Genomic DNA, 13,297 nt, shown 5'->3' with positions numbered 1-13,297 from the left:
CTCTTTTGTTATTGCCAAATGTTCGCTAAATTCCTGTTACACGCCAGGCACAGTGCACTAGGGTTTTGGTGGTGAAAATGACACAGTCGCTGCCGTTAGAAGTGTAATGTCTGATCTGCCCCCCCCCGGTGGGCATCGGTTGTTGATCGCTTCGGCCAGACCAGCAGTTCCCCTGTCCGTCCGTCCTCCGGGGCCGCTTCTCCACCGCCAGCAGCCCCGCAGCCAAAGCAGACACAGTGGTTGCATCTGTTCGTCGTGGTTATTTCTCTCGCCATGGTTTTCTCTGACTCTCCTGTACCCTCAGGACGCCATGTTCGTTATTCCTGATGGGATCATAGTTGATTCCGTGATTCCACATAGGAAGGCTGCTTTCCCTGAAGCTCGAGAGCAGCAGTAAAGCCTGACAAGTGTAGACAGGAGGAGGCCGCTCCTGGCGTCTCCTCCCACCTCCAGCCCTGCAGCCCCAGGCGAGTGCAGAAGCAGGCTGCGTTTCCTCTCTGAATACCTGCCCCCCACTTTTGTCTCCTGGGTCTAGGTGTCAACATCGCGTACTTGAACACTGGCATCGGAGGACACAAAGCCCCCAGCCTGGCAGACCGACAGCGGGAGTACCTGTTAGACATGATTCCTCCCCGGTCTATATCGCAGTCCATCAGTGGGCAGAAATAACGCCTGGTCCACTTGTGCTGCCCCAACCCGAATCCTGTACCCCACCCACCCCCATTGCCCCAACTTCCGTCGCATGCAGTGCCTGTACTGGTGCCTACCATACACGGAAAACAAAACAGAAAAACAGAAGACAAAAAATAGGAATCAACAAGAAAATACACGCCCCGCCCCGCCCCTCCCGCTGTTCCGTACCGCCTGCCGTCTGTCTGTCTGCACTCTTCACTTCGGTTTTCTCTCTCAGTGAGGTGGAGCTTCACCTCTGATAGATGAGGTCCTGGGGAGACATCTAAGCCCTCTGACGTGTGTTTCCAAAGTTTGTTTTTACGCTGTAATTATTATTCTCGTTTTTAATGATGTGTGTGTCCTCCCTTTGTTTTCAGTGGACGGTTAAACCTTTTTATTTTCCCTTTCCCCCAATATTTTTCTTCTTCGCTTTCTTTTTTTCGTAGACACAAATGACATGCAGTTAAATGATAGCGTTGTAGTAGGGTCCCCAGCTGCCACGTGGGGCGTGACTAGGAGTGTCAGGGCGGAAGTTCTTATGCACTTAACCTGGGGGCAGGGGTGGGGGGAGGTGGTGGGATCAGCCGAGGAGGAACAGCACAGTCGCTGTGGGGTCTCTGGAGGCAGCGTTTGGCATTGAAGTTGGGCTCTAAGAATGAAGGGAGAGAGCCTGGAGGGAGAAGCTTTAAGACTTACCCACCCTGGAATTGACCCGGAGAGAAGGGGGAGGAAGGGGCTCGTCTTCCGGTGATGAGCGGACATTGAGCCACTGCGACCGAGCAGGCCCTGGCCTTCTGGACGCCGGGGGAGGGAGACTGGTCCTGACCCCAGGGACAGACGGACGTCTATTCCAGGCCAACTAGCCCAAAAGAAGTCTTTCATCTTATTTTCTTGTAAACATTTCCCCCACCCCACTGCTTTGTTTTCATCCTAAGCTGCTCTGGTGACGCAGCCCCTTTGTACCACTGAGGGTGGTGCTCCTGGCCGGAGTGTGCTGGGCGTCCTCGCGTTGGATGGACGTGAGTGAGTGAGGGAGTTAGATAAAAAGGCAGGATCCAGAGGAAGCAGGGGCTGTTCTGTCCCGACAGCTGGCGCTCACATCTGTCCCTTCACCCTCTGGGAGCGAGGAGGGCCCACCCTGACTGGCTGCAGACTGCCTCTGCCAGGAAGGCGGCTGTCTTCCCCCACCCTGAATTCTAGTAATTTTGCTTTTTTGTTTGTTTTTAGTTTTTTCTTAAGCGCTACTAATGTAGAGAATGAATTGAATTGTGCAATGTTGCTGTTCTGGGGGTGGGGGACGTCAGCCTCCCGTTTGCCCACACTGCGGGAGGAGGGGGCCGGGGCTGTTTCTGAGGCAGGGGAGGCCCCGAAAGGCAGGGCTCTCCTCGCTGTGCTCACCTGCCTGTCCAGCTCTAGAAGCTGCCGAGGGCGAGGGCGGCGTAGTCTCGGCAGAGAGGCATGAAGAGGAGTTGAACGTTTGGCCCTTGAGAGCCACCTGGGGAAATTCCCTCTTTTATTTTTTAAAATGAAATAATTGTTTTAAAGAAGGCACTTTTAAAACGAACACACACAAACCGCACACCCTCCCCGTGAAGTTTGGGGAGGGAGGAGGAGCTGCAATCAGGCTCAGTTCTCCCCACTCCGGCCTCTGCTCCCCGGACCGGAGCCACTGGGGGTGATTTATACTGGCCCTACGGGCCTTCCTGGCTTTTCTCTTTCCTCCCTCCCCAATTCATTGAGCACTTAATAAAGGAGCAGAGATGCAGCCTGCGTCTGGCTCCCCCAGTGGCGAAATGATCTGGAAGCTGGACACCAGTGACAGGTAGTGATGGGTCGTTTGGAGTATTTTTCTGGGGAATGTGGTGCCCCTGACTGTAAGTGGTGGGACAGGGAGGGTGGGTTAATGGAACTGGGTGTGGGATTATTTTAAAATTATATATATATATATAAAGATATATTCTTACATCTTTTCTTTGCCCTCTGTGCTTTGAAAGCACTGGATAAATCGTTTGGTTTTGCTTTTCTCTCTTCCATGAAATTGGAAGCTTTTTTTAAAAAATATTTTCCCTATAAGTCATCTTGCCTTGTGGCATATCTGTCTAGCCTCTTCTCCCCTCCCCCATGATGAAGTGCCATTTCTGTTACGTCTCTCCTCCCCCAGCTCAGAGGTGCTCAGAGGTACGAGGTCCCCAAGTTTGTCAGTTGAGATTAAAAGTAAGGAACAGAGAATGTGCAATACCGTCTGGCTGGGGCCGTCCCTGCCTGGACCTGAATCCCTTCCCTGGGAGCCAGGCCCCCTTTGAATGGGGTTTGGAGGTAGGGGTGTGAGAGTCGGCTGGTGGGGAAGGAAGCCTGCAGCTGCGCACCTGCCAAGGTGCCAAGGCCACGGGCAGCCGTGCGGCCTTCCCTGTTCTAATCCCCTCAGGGTCGGTGACAGGCTGCTTGTTGATTAGTAGAGCTCCGTGACCTTTTGCTCAGTCGCTGAGGTTTAATTTCTTAGCCTCTTTCCCCGTTTTCGTATCCTTCCCAGGGATCAGTGATGGGGGTGAGGTTTCCCTAATCATGGTAAAGTATTCGCCTTCCCCCTCCCTCCTTCCCTCCCTCTCTCTTGTCCTTTTGTCTTCCCATTTCTCTCCTGTTTCATCACCGATTGCCTTGTGTCCCCAAGTCTATCAGTGCTGCCCATCCCCAGGCCTCGGGCCCCACAGACACTAAACCTTATGCTCTAAAGACAGGAGGAAAGAGCCTCTGTTCAGAGGTACCCTTCACCCCTAGAGCTCTGAAGCTCGGGGGGATAGAGCGAGGACCCCACTATTTGCCTGGCCTCCTCTATCCCCAGAGGCTCTGAAAGTAGCAGCTGTGGACGGTGGCTGACTCCCCAGAGGCCTGACGCGGGCAGAAGCGTGGGAAGGTTGGGTACAGCTGCGGGACACGGGTCCTCATTTGTCCGTTGTGTTTGTCGTTTGACCAGAGCATCTGGACTTCCTCCATCCATGGAATAAGTATTTTTTCTACATTTTTGGATGTATGTATGGTAGACAATTTTTTTTTAAGACACAGATAAATGTTTTCCTGCTTTGGTTACCTTTCCTTTCCCCTTTAAAAGGAATTAGCTGTAGAACTGCTTTGTAAAGATGCTTCTTGATATTTTACTTTTGTTCCTTTCCCCCAACCACCCCCTTTTCTCCCCGTTCCTCCAGAAGGCATAACCCTTCTCTCCACCCCACCCCCACCCGTCCTAGGCTCCCTCCCTTTCCAACAAGACCTTCATTAGCTTATGATACTTGCTGCCGAGATGTTATAACAAGGACTCATTCGTGTATATAAGCTATTTCTTGATCCATTTAAAAGGAATTGTACATTGTGTAGAAAAAAAAAAAAAAAAACTGAAAAAGAGAAAAAAAAGCCCTAGCCATGGATATTGTGAAACTGTGTTATGTCATTTTGTAATGTGCCCGTTTGTGTATGATCCGTGCAAAAGGGTTTCTGGGGAAGGGGCGGGGGTAGGGAGGCAGGGCTGTGGAGGGTGGGTGGGGGAGTGGGCCGGGCCCAGCACTGAGACGGGCAGCTGCTCCAACCCCACCCTCCTTAGAGATGCCACCTCCCCCACCACCCACCCCTCATTTGTGCCTTGCCTCCCCACCCTGGAGAGTCCCTCCGGGTCACCAGCACTGCCTTGGCAGAGCCCACTCCCTCCCCTAACCTGCCCACCCTCTCTGCCCCCCAGCATTAGGTTGATACTGTGGGGAAGTGCTGGGGGGAGGTAGCCAAGGAATGGGGCAGCTCCCGGGGGCATTGAAACCAAGTATTATTATGAATTGTAATTGTATTTGCACTGTTTTTTTCCTCTGATTGCATCAGCATATATACAATATACCTATATAACAAAATTCAGTGTCAAGCTTTCTTATGCAAGGGATTTCCCCCACCCCGCCCCTCACCTCCCAGAAAAGAACCTAGTTCCCTGGGCCTTCGAGGGTGGATTGTCAGGGGATGATAGAAAGAAAGGACTTGAACAAGTCATTCTAAGACACCCTCACCAGCTGCACAGTGTGAGGCTTCGTACGCTGGGGTGAGGCTGGGCTCTTGTGAAAGCCAAGGTTCCGAGTCCAGACAGGAGAGGAGAAAGAACCACGACCTGGGGGGGGCGGGGGGGCCACAGTCTGGAGACTGAGCGTCTAGTCTCAGCCTCTCCTACTAACTGGCTATGGTAGGCTTAGTGGGCTGGGTCTGTTATCTGTGAAATGACGGTGGAAATCATCTGGCCACCGAGTTAATTCTGTCCTCCCTTCCCCAACCGACAGACCCGAACAGCTTGACATGAGAAAAGTGTCGGGAGGAAACCGGGGTGACTGCCGTGTTTCCCCAAAACTAAAACCCAGCTCTAATGCATCTTTTGGAGCAAAAAATTAATATAAGCCCCGGTCTTATATTAACTTTTGCTCCAAAAGATGCATTAGAGCTGATGGTCCAGCTAAGTTTTATTTCCGGGGAAACACGGGAGCGCTGAGGTGCTTGCAGTGTGACGTGCCCTTGGAGAGCCGCCAGGCAGGCCCCACCGTTCCGCTTGGGGGAAGGCAGCAGAGTGATAGCTAGGACGTGGGGCAGGCCTGGGACATCTTTGCCCTCACACCTCCAGGCGGGCATCTGAGGGCAGGGACCAGGCCGCAGCCCCCAGGCCCCCCTCACAAGCAGCCACCGGACCCTTAAGGGTGGTTGGCCAGTGAAGGCCCAGGTTGGTGGTTTAGTGACGTCCACCCTTTGTGAGCTACACGATGTGGGACTTCCCTGTCACCTTGGTGACACAGTAGGAGAGCTCAGATACAGTCACATCTTGTCTCCTTCCCTGTATCTCATCTGAACCCCCTAAGGCAGCTGTCACACACGGCCTGTCTCCTTGAGGGGCCCCATTTCCCCACAGCCTGAGCCGAGCACCCCCACTTACTAGGTTCTTGGCTGCCAACGCCTGGAGAGGAGGAGACGGTGAAGGGTGAGGCCCTGGGAGGGTGGAAGGACAGACGGGTGGGGGTGGGGAGCAGGGCGGGGTGGGGAATGGCCTTCTCGGTGGGGTGGGTGGGAGGGGACAGACCCTTTTGCACAACTCTCTTTTAAGTTTCCTTTTTTTTTTTTTTTTTTAATTTAACTCATTCTAATTTTCTGCATTGTGTTTGGGAATTAAAATGAAAAAACTAAGACCAATAGAAACTGGTTTTCAAAAAGGCAGATACACTCCCATCTGTTTCAGATGCTGCTGCGCGTGTCAGCAGCAAGCGATTCAAATAATAAGCTAATTTTTGGAGAAAGGATTAAAAGAAAAAAAAACTTTGTAATATTTATCACTTGCAAGCTATGTTTAATAAAGAAAGGAATGGTTTCTAAGCTTCCCTGTGGCTGTGCTTCAGTGGTGGTGTGGTGGGGGAATTGCAGGGGTGCTGTGGCTCGTGCTCCCTACCGTCAGTGGGGTCGCTTTGGTTTGTACCCTTTTTGTCAGTTGTGATGAAGACTTAAAGCCCTTACCTGCTTCTGTCTCGTCCCCTCCACCCTGACGTGGAGCCAGTGTCCCCACTCTGGTGACCTGCTGACAGAAGGTCTAAGGTAGCAGGAAGCAGGCCGGCTGGCACCGCCCTTCTCTTAGCAAACTGCAGGTGACAGCCTTGCCCGATGCGGCACCCCTGGGAGACCTGCAACTCCCCCCGTTTTCCTTTCAACCAGAACATTCACCAGAGCCTACTTCCTTTTCCATTTTTGTTTTTTATTTCCAACAAAGGCCAGGCCCACAGAGGAGAGGATGTCCTTTTTTGCAGGCCTGGAGTTTGGGGCTGCCCTAACCTGTCGGCCCCCTGCCACCTCCTAAAGCTGCTGCTGCCCCACAGGCACAGCAGCTGTGCAGGGGCAGGGCCCAGCCCTGCTCCAGTCATTGGTACTAGCTTCGCCCCACAAGAGCGCAGGGGAGACAATGCTTGGGGCCCCCTAAGCCCTGGGTTTTCCTTCCTCCAAGATCCGTCTTTTTGGCACAATACTGGACAGCCCTGGAGGAAGAGGCTGGCTGAGGGAGCGCCTGGGGCTTTGGCTTTAGGGGTGGTAGAGCTGGGCGAGGAGGGGGCGGGGAGGTGGGGGTCTGGGTGCCATGGGCTGGCAGAGGGAGGGTTGGGGGGGAGGTGTTCCTTGGACACCTAGGATTGAGGGGAACAGATGGCTAGGGTGCTCCACAGCCCCTGTGCTCGCTCTACAAGGGATTCAGGCACCAGAACCCCAACTCAGACTAACACATTTCCTTTCAAAACAGCAGTCAAATGGGGGGGTGCCCCTGAGCAGGGCCATGCTGTGGGTCAGAAAAGGGCAGGCGGGTATTTGGTTGCTCAGAGAAGCAGCTTTGCAAGCTCAGAAGTTCAGGGCTCTTGTGTTGGGACAAGGGGACAAGGAACTAGGTGCCCACCTGCCCACAAGGAGTGCCCGTTCCTGGGCCAGACCTCAGCTTGGGCATGGGGAGAGACAAACGGATTTCACATGAGGGATTCTGGCTGAGGTGGAGGTGGTGACAGAGCCCCCTGCCCTGCCTCCCCCTTTGGGGGGAACCCTTAAAGCTACAGACCTTTGGGTCAGTTCACATTTGGATCAAGAGAACATACTGGATGGGGTTATGACATGGCTGGAGTGATGGGACGGGTAACTGCCCACTGAGTAGGCTCAGTTTGAAGTTATTTGGTGTGGGGAGGACACACCCCCCCCCCCATTTGTTGTGGAGGGAAGAACACACCCTCTTCTCTCTCCCTGTGCTTAGGCCCGCCCCTTCCCCGGAGAGGCGCTAAAGGACCTTTGGTTCTTTCCTGACTCTGGGGTGGCAGGGACAGGTGAGGTAGGTACTTTGGTGGGGCCAGAGATAGTGGCACCTGGGAGGAAGCCAGCTTGGAGGGCCCTAGGCCGAGGGTGGCTGCTCCGCGGTCACCTGGGGAGGATGGCGGTGGTCAGGCCCGGGCCCCAGGGCCTCGGGCACACCACTTTCCCACCCGCTCCCCTCACGTGAATCCCCCTCACCTGGGTGATGAGTTCGATCTTCTCCCCCGGCTTCCCTCTGTTCACAGCCTGGCCTCGACAGCCCGCAACTCTGTCCGAGGCAGCCTGAAGCACTGCCGGGACCCCTGTCTGCAGAGGACGCTGCCCAGACAGGAAGAGTCAGCGCCACGACCTGCCTGGGGCCTCCAGCCCGCCATCCCGCTCCATTGTCCCAGGGATGGAGAGGCTGGGCCCACTTCACCTGTCCTCTTCCCGCCAGGCCTCCGGGTCCTGGTACCACAGCTCTGAGGAGAACTGCCCCCCCTCGGCCTCAGTCTCCTCATCTGTAAAGTGGACTCGTGATGGATAAGGGCGTTGGCTTGCACAGTTGTGCAGGCTGTCCTTCTAGCACTTTCTCCATTAGCCATCCTGGCCCTTACCTATGTCTCCAGCCCAGGAGGAGGCAGAGGAGGCAGACGATGATGGCAGCCAGGCCCACATGCACGCCCACCACTACCCCGGGCAGTGGGCTGCTCTCATCCCGGCTGCATGAGCACTCAGCTTGGGACTCTGTGGACACAGGCCCATCTGTCAGAGGAGCCATGTGGGGCAGAGCCTAGCCCCTCCTCCCTGAAGCCTGACAGCCACAGGTCTTAGGGGAGGGACCTCCTCCGACCCAGGCCTATGACCCTCTTACTGGACCCCACTCACCAGTGGTGACCAGGGGCACATCACGCAAAGAGACAAAGCATGCACTGCTGTCACCATCGCCATTGCCATTGAATGCTTGCAGCTTGATCTCGTAGAGGGCGGCTGGCTCTGTGGGGAGCGGGAGAGTGAAGGGAATGGGCCTTCCCGGGCCAGGAAGCTCAGTGCCTGGGCCCAGACCACAGAAGAGGGTTCAGGCCTCACCCAGATGTGTGTAGAGGAAGGAGCTGACATTGCTAGGCAGGAGCAGGGGCCCCTCAAAGTGGGCAGCCGGCAGTTGCGGTGGAAAAGTTTGAAGCCCTGGATGGGCCCCGGCTGGGGTGGCGGCTGCCAGGAGGCCTGCACGGAGGTAGCATTGAGCACCGTGGTGGAGAAGCCCAGCGCGGCGGGGGCTGTGGAGGAAACGGGATGAGCCGGTTGGCAGCCCGTCTGCCCGAAGCCAGGGGCTCTGCAGGGCCAGAGGGGCTGACTCGCCGCTGCCCGTGGTGGAGGCGTGGATGGACGCGCCTTCGCCGAGCAGGCCCGCAGCTGGATGGAGGAGGCTGTGTCCGGCTCCAGGCTGGAGAAGACATGCTCAAAGGTGCCTCTGCCCACAGCCTCTTGGAGCCTCGGGCCGGCTGGCTCTAGGAGCAGAGTGGCTTAGCGACTGAGCAGCCCTCTCCCTCGTCACGTCCACCCCCACCCCGCGCAGTAGGCATGAAGCCCTTCCTGGTGCCCAGCTGGAGAGCAGGCACGGGCTGCAGAAGTTGGAGCTGGGATGAGAAAGGGCCAAGGAACACAGGAAGCATCGGAGGACCAGAGGCCAGCGAGCGTCCCCACAGGCCTGGGGCCACAGAGTGAGGGGCTCGCCCAGGGACATAACAGCCCGGGGGGGGGGGGCTGGGACCAGGGACTCCTGCCCAGCCACCCACACCCACCTCCCACAGGCCGGAGGGGCAGCGCATAGCCCATGACAGCCCTGTCGGAGGGGGGCGCTTCCCAGGACACTCCAATGGCAGAGCTGGAGAGAGCCATTGCCTGAAGGCCCCTGGGGGCAGGGGGTGGCTCCGGGTCCCGTCACAGCCAGGCGGGCACTGGCCTGGTTGGAGCCCGTAGAGTTCTCTGCCACACACTGGTAGATGGCCTCGTCCTCAGTGGAGACCCTCACCAGCATGAGCGTGCTAGGAAAGACCTGGCAGACCTGCACACCTCTCCCGCCACCGTGAGCAGCTTGCGATCCGGGCGGTTCTGTCTCCCGGGGCCGCCCCAGGGAGAGGCCAGCCCCAGGCGAGCGCTTTAGGAGTGGACGGTTTGCATCCTGGTCCCAGCTGCTGTCCCTGGGGAAGAGCCCACACTGACTCCAGCCCCTTTCTGCCAACCCTCTCTTACTGGTGGATCCTCTGCTCTCCTCCTGACCTGCCTGAAGTGCTCTGGCCATTCATTTCCCTGCCTCTGTGGGCAGCGGGATGGAGGACCATGCCGCCCAATAGCCCGGCATCCGGCCCGGAGCGCAGAGCGTTCTCATCCCGCCGGGCCCTCCTGCCCCAGGTGGTTGATGGGAACCGGAAGTGGGGGCCGGAGGGACACCCCCCCACCCCCCCACACCCCCCCCCCCGGGGCTCCCCAGCTCTCAGGGAGGAGCCCCGCATCCCCACTCTTTGCTTTCAGTTTCTAAGTCGGTTCCAGGTCAGAGACACGACAGCTCCCTCCCCTCCCCTTGCAATCTTCAATTAAAAAATTGTACATCCTTTGGTGAAATTTTGTCAGAAATGTTTTGAAAGTGTGTGCGGGGGCGCCCTGATGCTGCCCCAAGGCTCACTTGTCATGTCCACTCCGGCGCCCTCTCGTGGTCGGTCCCGGCTGCGGCGGCCGCGCGCCTCACCTGTCCCCTGCCAGGCACCAGCTCCCAGAGGCTCTGCTGCGACGCTCACTCTGGGCACGAAACTCTCCTGCTCCACTCGGCCTGCATCTGGGGTCGTCTTGGGTGTTTCAGCTCAGGTACGGAGCTATTTTTGTCCTCACCGCAATGAGAGTTGCACACGCACACTCACGTGTACACACACGTGCACGTACACACACAGAGACACGCACACTCACACACACACACACAGCCACACCCAGGCATCCCCTCCCAGCCAAGACACAGGCTGACTCTGAGCCCCCCCTACTCGAAACTCATCAAGGGCTCTGGCTCAAGTCCCAACCCCTTTTCACGCCGGGCCTGGCCCCCACGGACGCGGTGGTGCCAATTCTGCCCCGTGTGCGCTCCAGCAGCATGGAGCTGCCTGCATGGGCCGTCCTCTCTCACCCTGTGCTCTGCACAAGGAAATGACAGGACTGCCACCCCCTCCACCTTCCCGGCCGTGGCCACCTCTCTCCACTCACCTTCACCACCCAGCATGGGTGAGCTTCCTCGCAAAGCCCCAGACCACCGTGGCCCACAGGCCAAGGCTGGGTTAGGGGCCCTGTCCCGGGTTCCCACAGCCCCTCCGTCTCTACTAGCATGGGAGCTCCGGGAAGCCAGGGGCCTGGCCTACTGGGTCGGCTTACTGCTGCCCTCCCCCACCCAGCACAGGGCCTCCAAATGTCTGCTTCACAAAGTCTCTGGCCACCGAACACCTCATCGGCCATACCCCCTCCCAGGGCGCCAGCTGCCCAGTGCCCGCTGGTTGCCCTGGTCCTTGCTTACCGCTTAAGGTCAGCCGGGCATCCTGGCTGTGGCGGGTGTTAGCCACGTTGTGGGCCATGCAGCGGTAGGTGCCCACGTCAGCCGGGCTCACGCTGGTGATGAGAAGGATGCCACCAGGCAGCAGTGTGACCTGAGAATGCAGAGGTCAGGGCTCCACGCCGTGCCCTGGCGCCCAGCCTGCCACCCCGCCACACTCCCGGCTGGTGCTCACACACTGGCGGTCGGCAGTGCTCAGGGTTGTGCCGTGCTCCCAGGAAATGGACGGCTCCGGCACCCCCCAGATCAGGCACTGGAAGTGGGCGACTCCATGGACTCCGGGTGTCGGTAGAAGCGGGACAGACCTAGGGCACAGGGACCAGCTGAGCACCCAGAGCGCCCCCTGGGCTTTGCCCCAGCAGCTCTGTCCCAGAGCCCCGCCCCCCCTCAGTGCCCACGTCTGCCACTTCCTATGCAATCCTGCAATCTCGTGTCTGCGACTTTTGTGGGCCATAAGCACTTTGCCTTCCTCCATAAAAAAGCATTTAAAGTATCATTTTACAATTGCATTGGTAAAGGACAAATATAATCCAAGCTAGACTCCTTATTATATATACATCACTTTTTATTTTTTTTCCTGCTGGTTTTAAAGAAATTAGAAGTAAAACATTTCTGTGGGCCCCTGGAAGACCCCTGGGCCCTGGGCACTGTGCACGCGGTCGAATGGCTAAGTCGGCACTGCCCAGGCCCACAGCTTGATGCCCCGTGGGTGCCTTCTGTGGGTGCCCCTGTGCACTCTCATCCCCCAACCCCAGAAGCAGCCTGGTCACTTACTTGCCAGCTGAACCCGGGCCCGCCGCTCACCAGCAGCCTGTAGCGGTTCTGGGCCACACAAAGGTACTCCTGTGCAGGGGAAGGCAGCGGTGTTGGGGGGCCACAGCGGCCAGGCGCAGGGAGCCATCCGGCATCAGGGTGGCGCTGCTGTCCTTGGCCAGGGCCAGCCCGTCCTGCTGCCAAGAAATGGACACGGGCGGCTCCCCCTTCACCTGGCAGGGCAGCACCAGCGGGCGCTCCCTCACGGCTACCACGTCCCCAGGCTCCCGCACGAAGGCCAGCTCAGAGCCTGTAGCACAGCCTGTGGGGACAGCCAGTGAGGCCTGGCCATGGCAGCCTCCTGCGGCCCACCGCCTCCCCTTCCAGCCTGGGTGAAGGGTGAGAAGGCAGCACTTCACTTTGGGGGACCTTGGGTCAGCAAGGGAGAAGCAGGGAGGGGAGCAAGGCTGGCAGTCTGAGGAGCACGCCCTGGCGGTCACTGTCCGGCGGGGCTGGTGGCACAGCCCCTGGCTGGCCACCATGATTGATGGTCTCTTTCAGCCAGGCCCTGGCAACGGGGCGGGGGCGGGGTGGGCATTGTGCTCCCCGGGGACAATGGGGCTGCCCCCTCCCTCCTCGCCAGCCCTCCTGCCTGTCTGCCCGCAGGGTCAGCTTCCCAGGACTCCTGGCTCTCCCCCTACCCCTCCTCCTGCCAGGACCCCGGCCCCTGAGTAGGGAAGGAACCCTTTTACATACACACACTCATTCCCAGACACACACACTTACACTACAAATCCTAACCTCACACACCACACCACCTTCTAGACACAGACAGACAGGTTCCATCCCAGACACAGAGGACACAAACTCATGTCACATGCTGATGTCCCTACAGGGCTCAGTCACAGATACACAAACACAGGGCAACAGGCCCAGAAATGCCTGGGCAGAGCCGTGAACCCAGAGGCATGGCCCTCAGGCCAGTCACACTGTATGATAACAGCCTGTGAGGCCGGGACCTGCCCCACAGGTAGGGGTGGATGGGTGGGCAGACAGGGGCCTCAGACGGGCCAGAACCCACAAGCTCAGGGCTTCCCCAGCCTCAGTACCTCAGGGACTCTGGGGAAACAAATGTCTTGGTCCCTTCCTCTCCAAGACCCTCTTCCCGACAGCCCCTTGTTAGCGCTCAGAACATGACCTCAGCTCCCCTTCCAGCTGGCACCGCCTGGGCACTGCAGCCAGTCCCGGCTCCCCAGCGGCTGTCCCCCCACACAGCTCTTTCCTGCACACGCATGCCTGCCCCCTCGCTCCCCCACTTTGCTCCCTCATTCTCCCCCCCATGGCTTCCCCCTTATTCTCCCATCTAGTCTCCCACCCAGTCTCCCCCAGTTCTCCACCATCCCCCGCAGGCCCCAGCCCCTTACCCCAATCTTGGAGCAGCAGTGGCAGAAGCAGCAGCAGCCCCAT

General features: G+C 57.9%; 2 protein-coding genes across 4 annotated transcripts in view; one reads left to right on the top strand and one right to left on the bottom strand.

Moving 5' to 3' along the window:
* GATAD2B (GATA zinc finger domain containing 2B) overlaps nucleotides 1–6,056 on the top strand; it is a 74,258-nt gene extending 68,202 nt beyond the window's left edge. For all 3 annotated transcript variants that reach the window (XM_074318829.2, XM_074318830.2, XM_074318831.2), the window contains one exon: nucleotides 536–6,056. In XM_074318829.2, the coding sequence (XP_074174930.1) occupies nucleotides 536–669 (134 nt within the window). In that variant the 3' untranslated portion in view covers nucleotides 670–6,056. The remainder of the gene's footprint in view (nucleotides 1–535) is intronic.
* LOC109435373 (immunoglobulin superfamily DCC subclass member 3-like) lies at nucleotides 4,012–13,297 on the bottom strand. The gene is made up of 9 exons (XM_088799321.1): nucleotides 13,255–13,297; nucleotides 11,882–12,152; nucleotides 11,253–11,400; nucleotides 11,042–11,171; nucleotides 10,235–10,321; nucleotides 8,578–8,765; nucleotides 8,377–8,484; nucleotides 7,708–7,827; nucleotides 4,012–7,618 (listed from the first exon to the last, which is right to left on the bottom strand). Exons 1-9 carry the CDS (start codon nucleotides 13,295–13,297, stop codon nucleotides 7,589–7,591), a joined length of 1,125 nt encoding a protein of 374 aa, XP_088655447.1. The 3' UTR covers nucleotides 4,012–7,588.

The sequence above is a fragment of the Rhinolophus sinicus genome, chromosome 7 (assembly GCF_057876585.1).
Source record: "Rhinolophus sinicus isolate RSI-liver-muscle chromosome 7, RSI-T2T, whole genome shotgun sequence".
NCBI lineage: Eukaryota > Metazoa > Chordata > Mammalia > Chiroptera > Rhinolophidae > Rhinolophus > Rhinolophus sinicus.
Note: the sequence above shows the minus strand (reverse complement) of the source record. Positions and strands in the feature narration are given on the sequence as shown.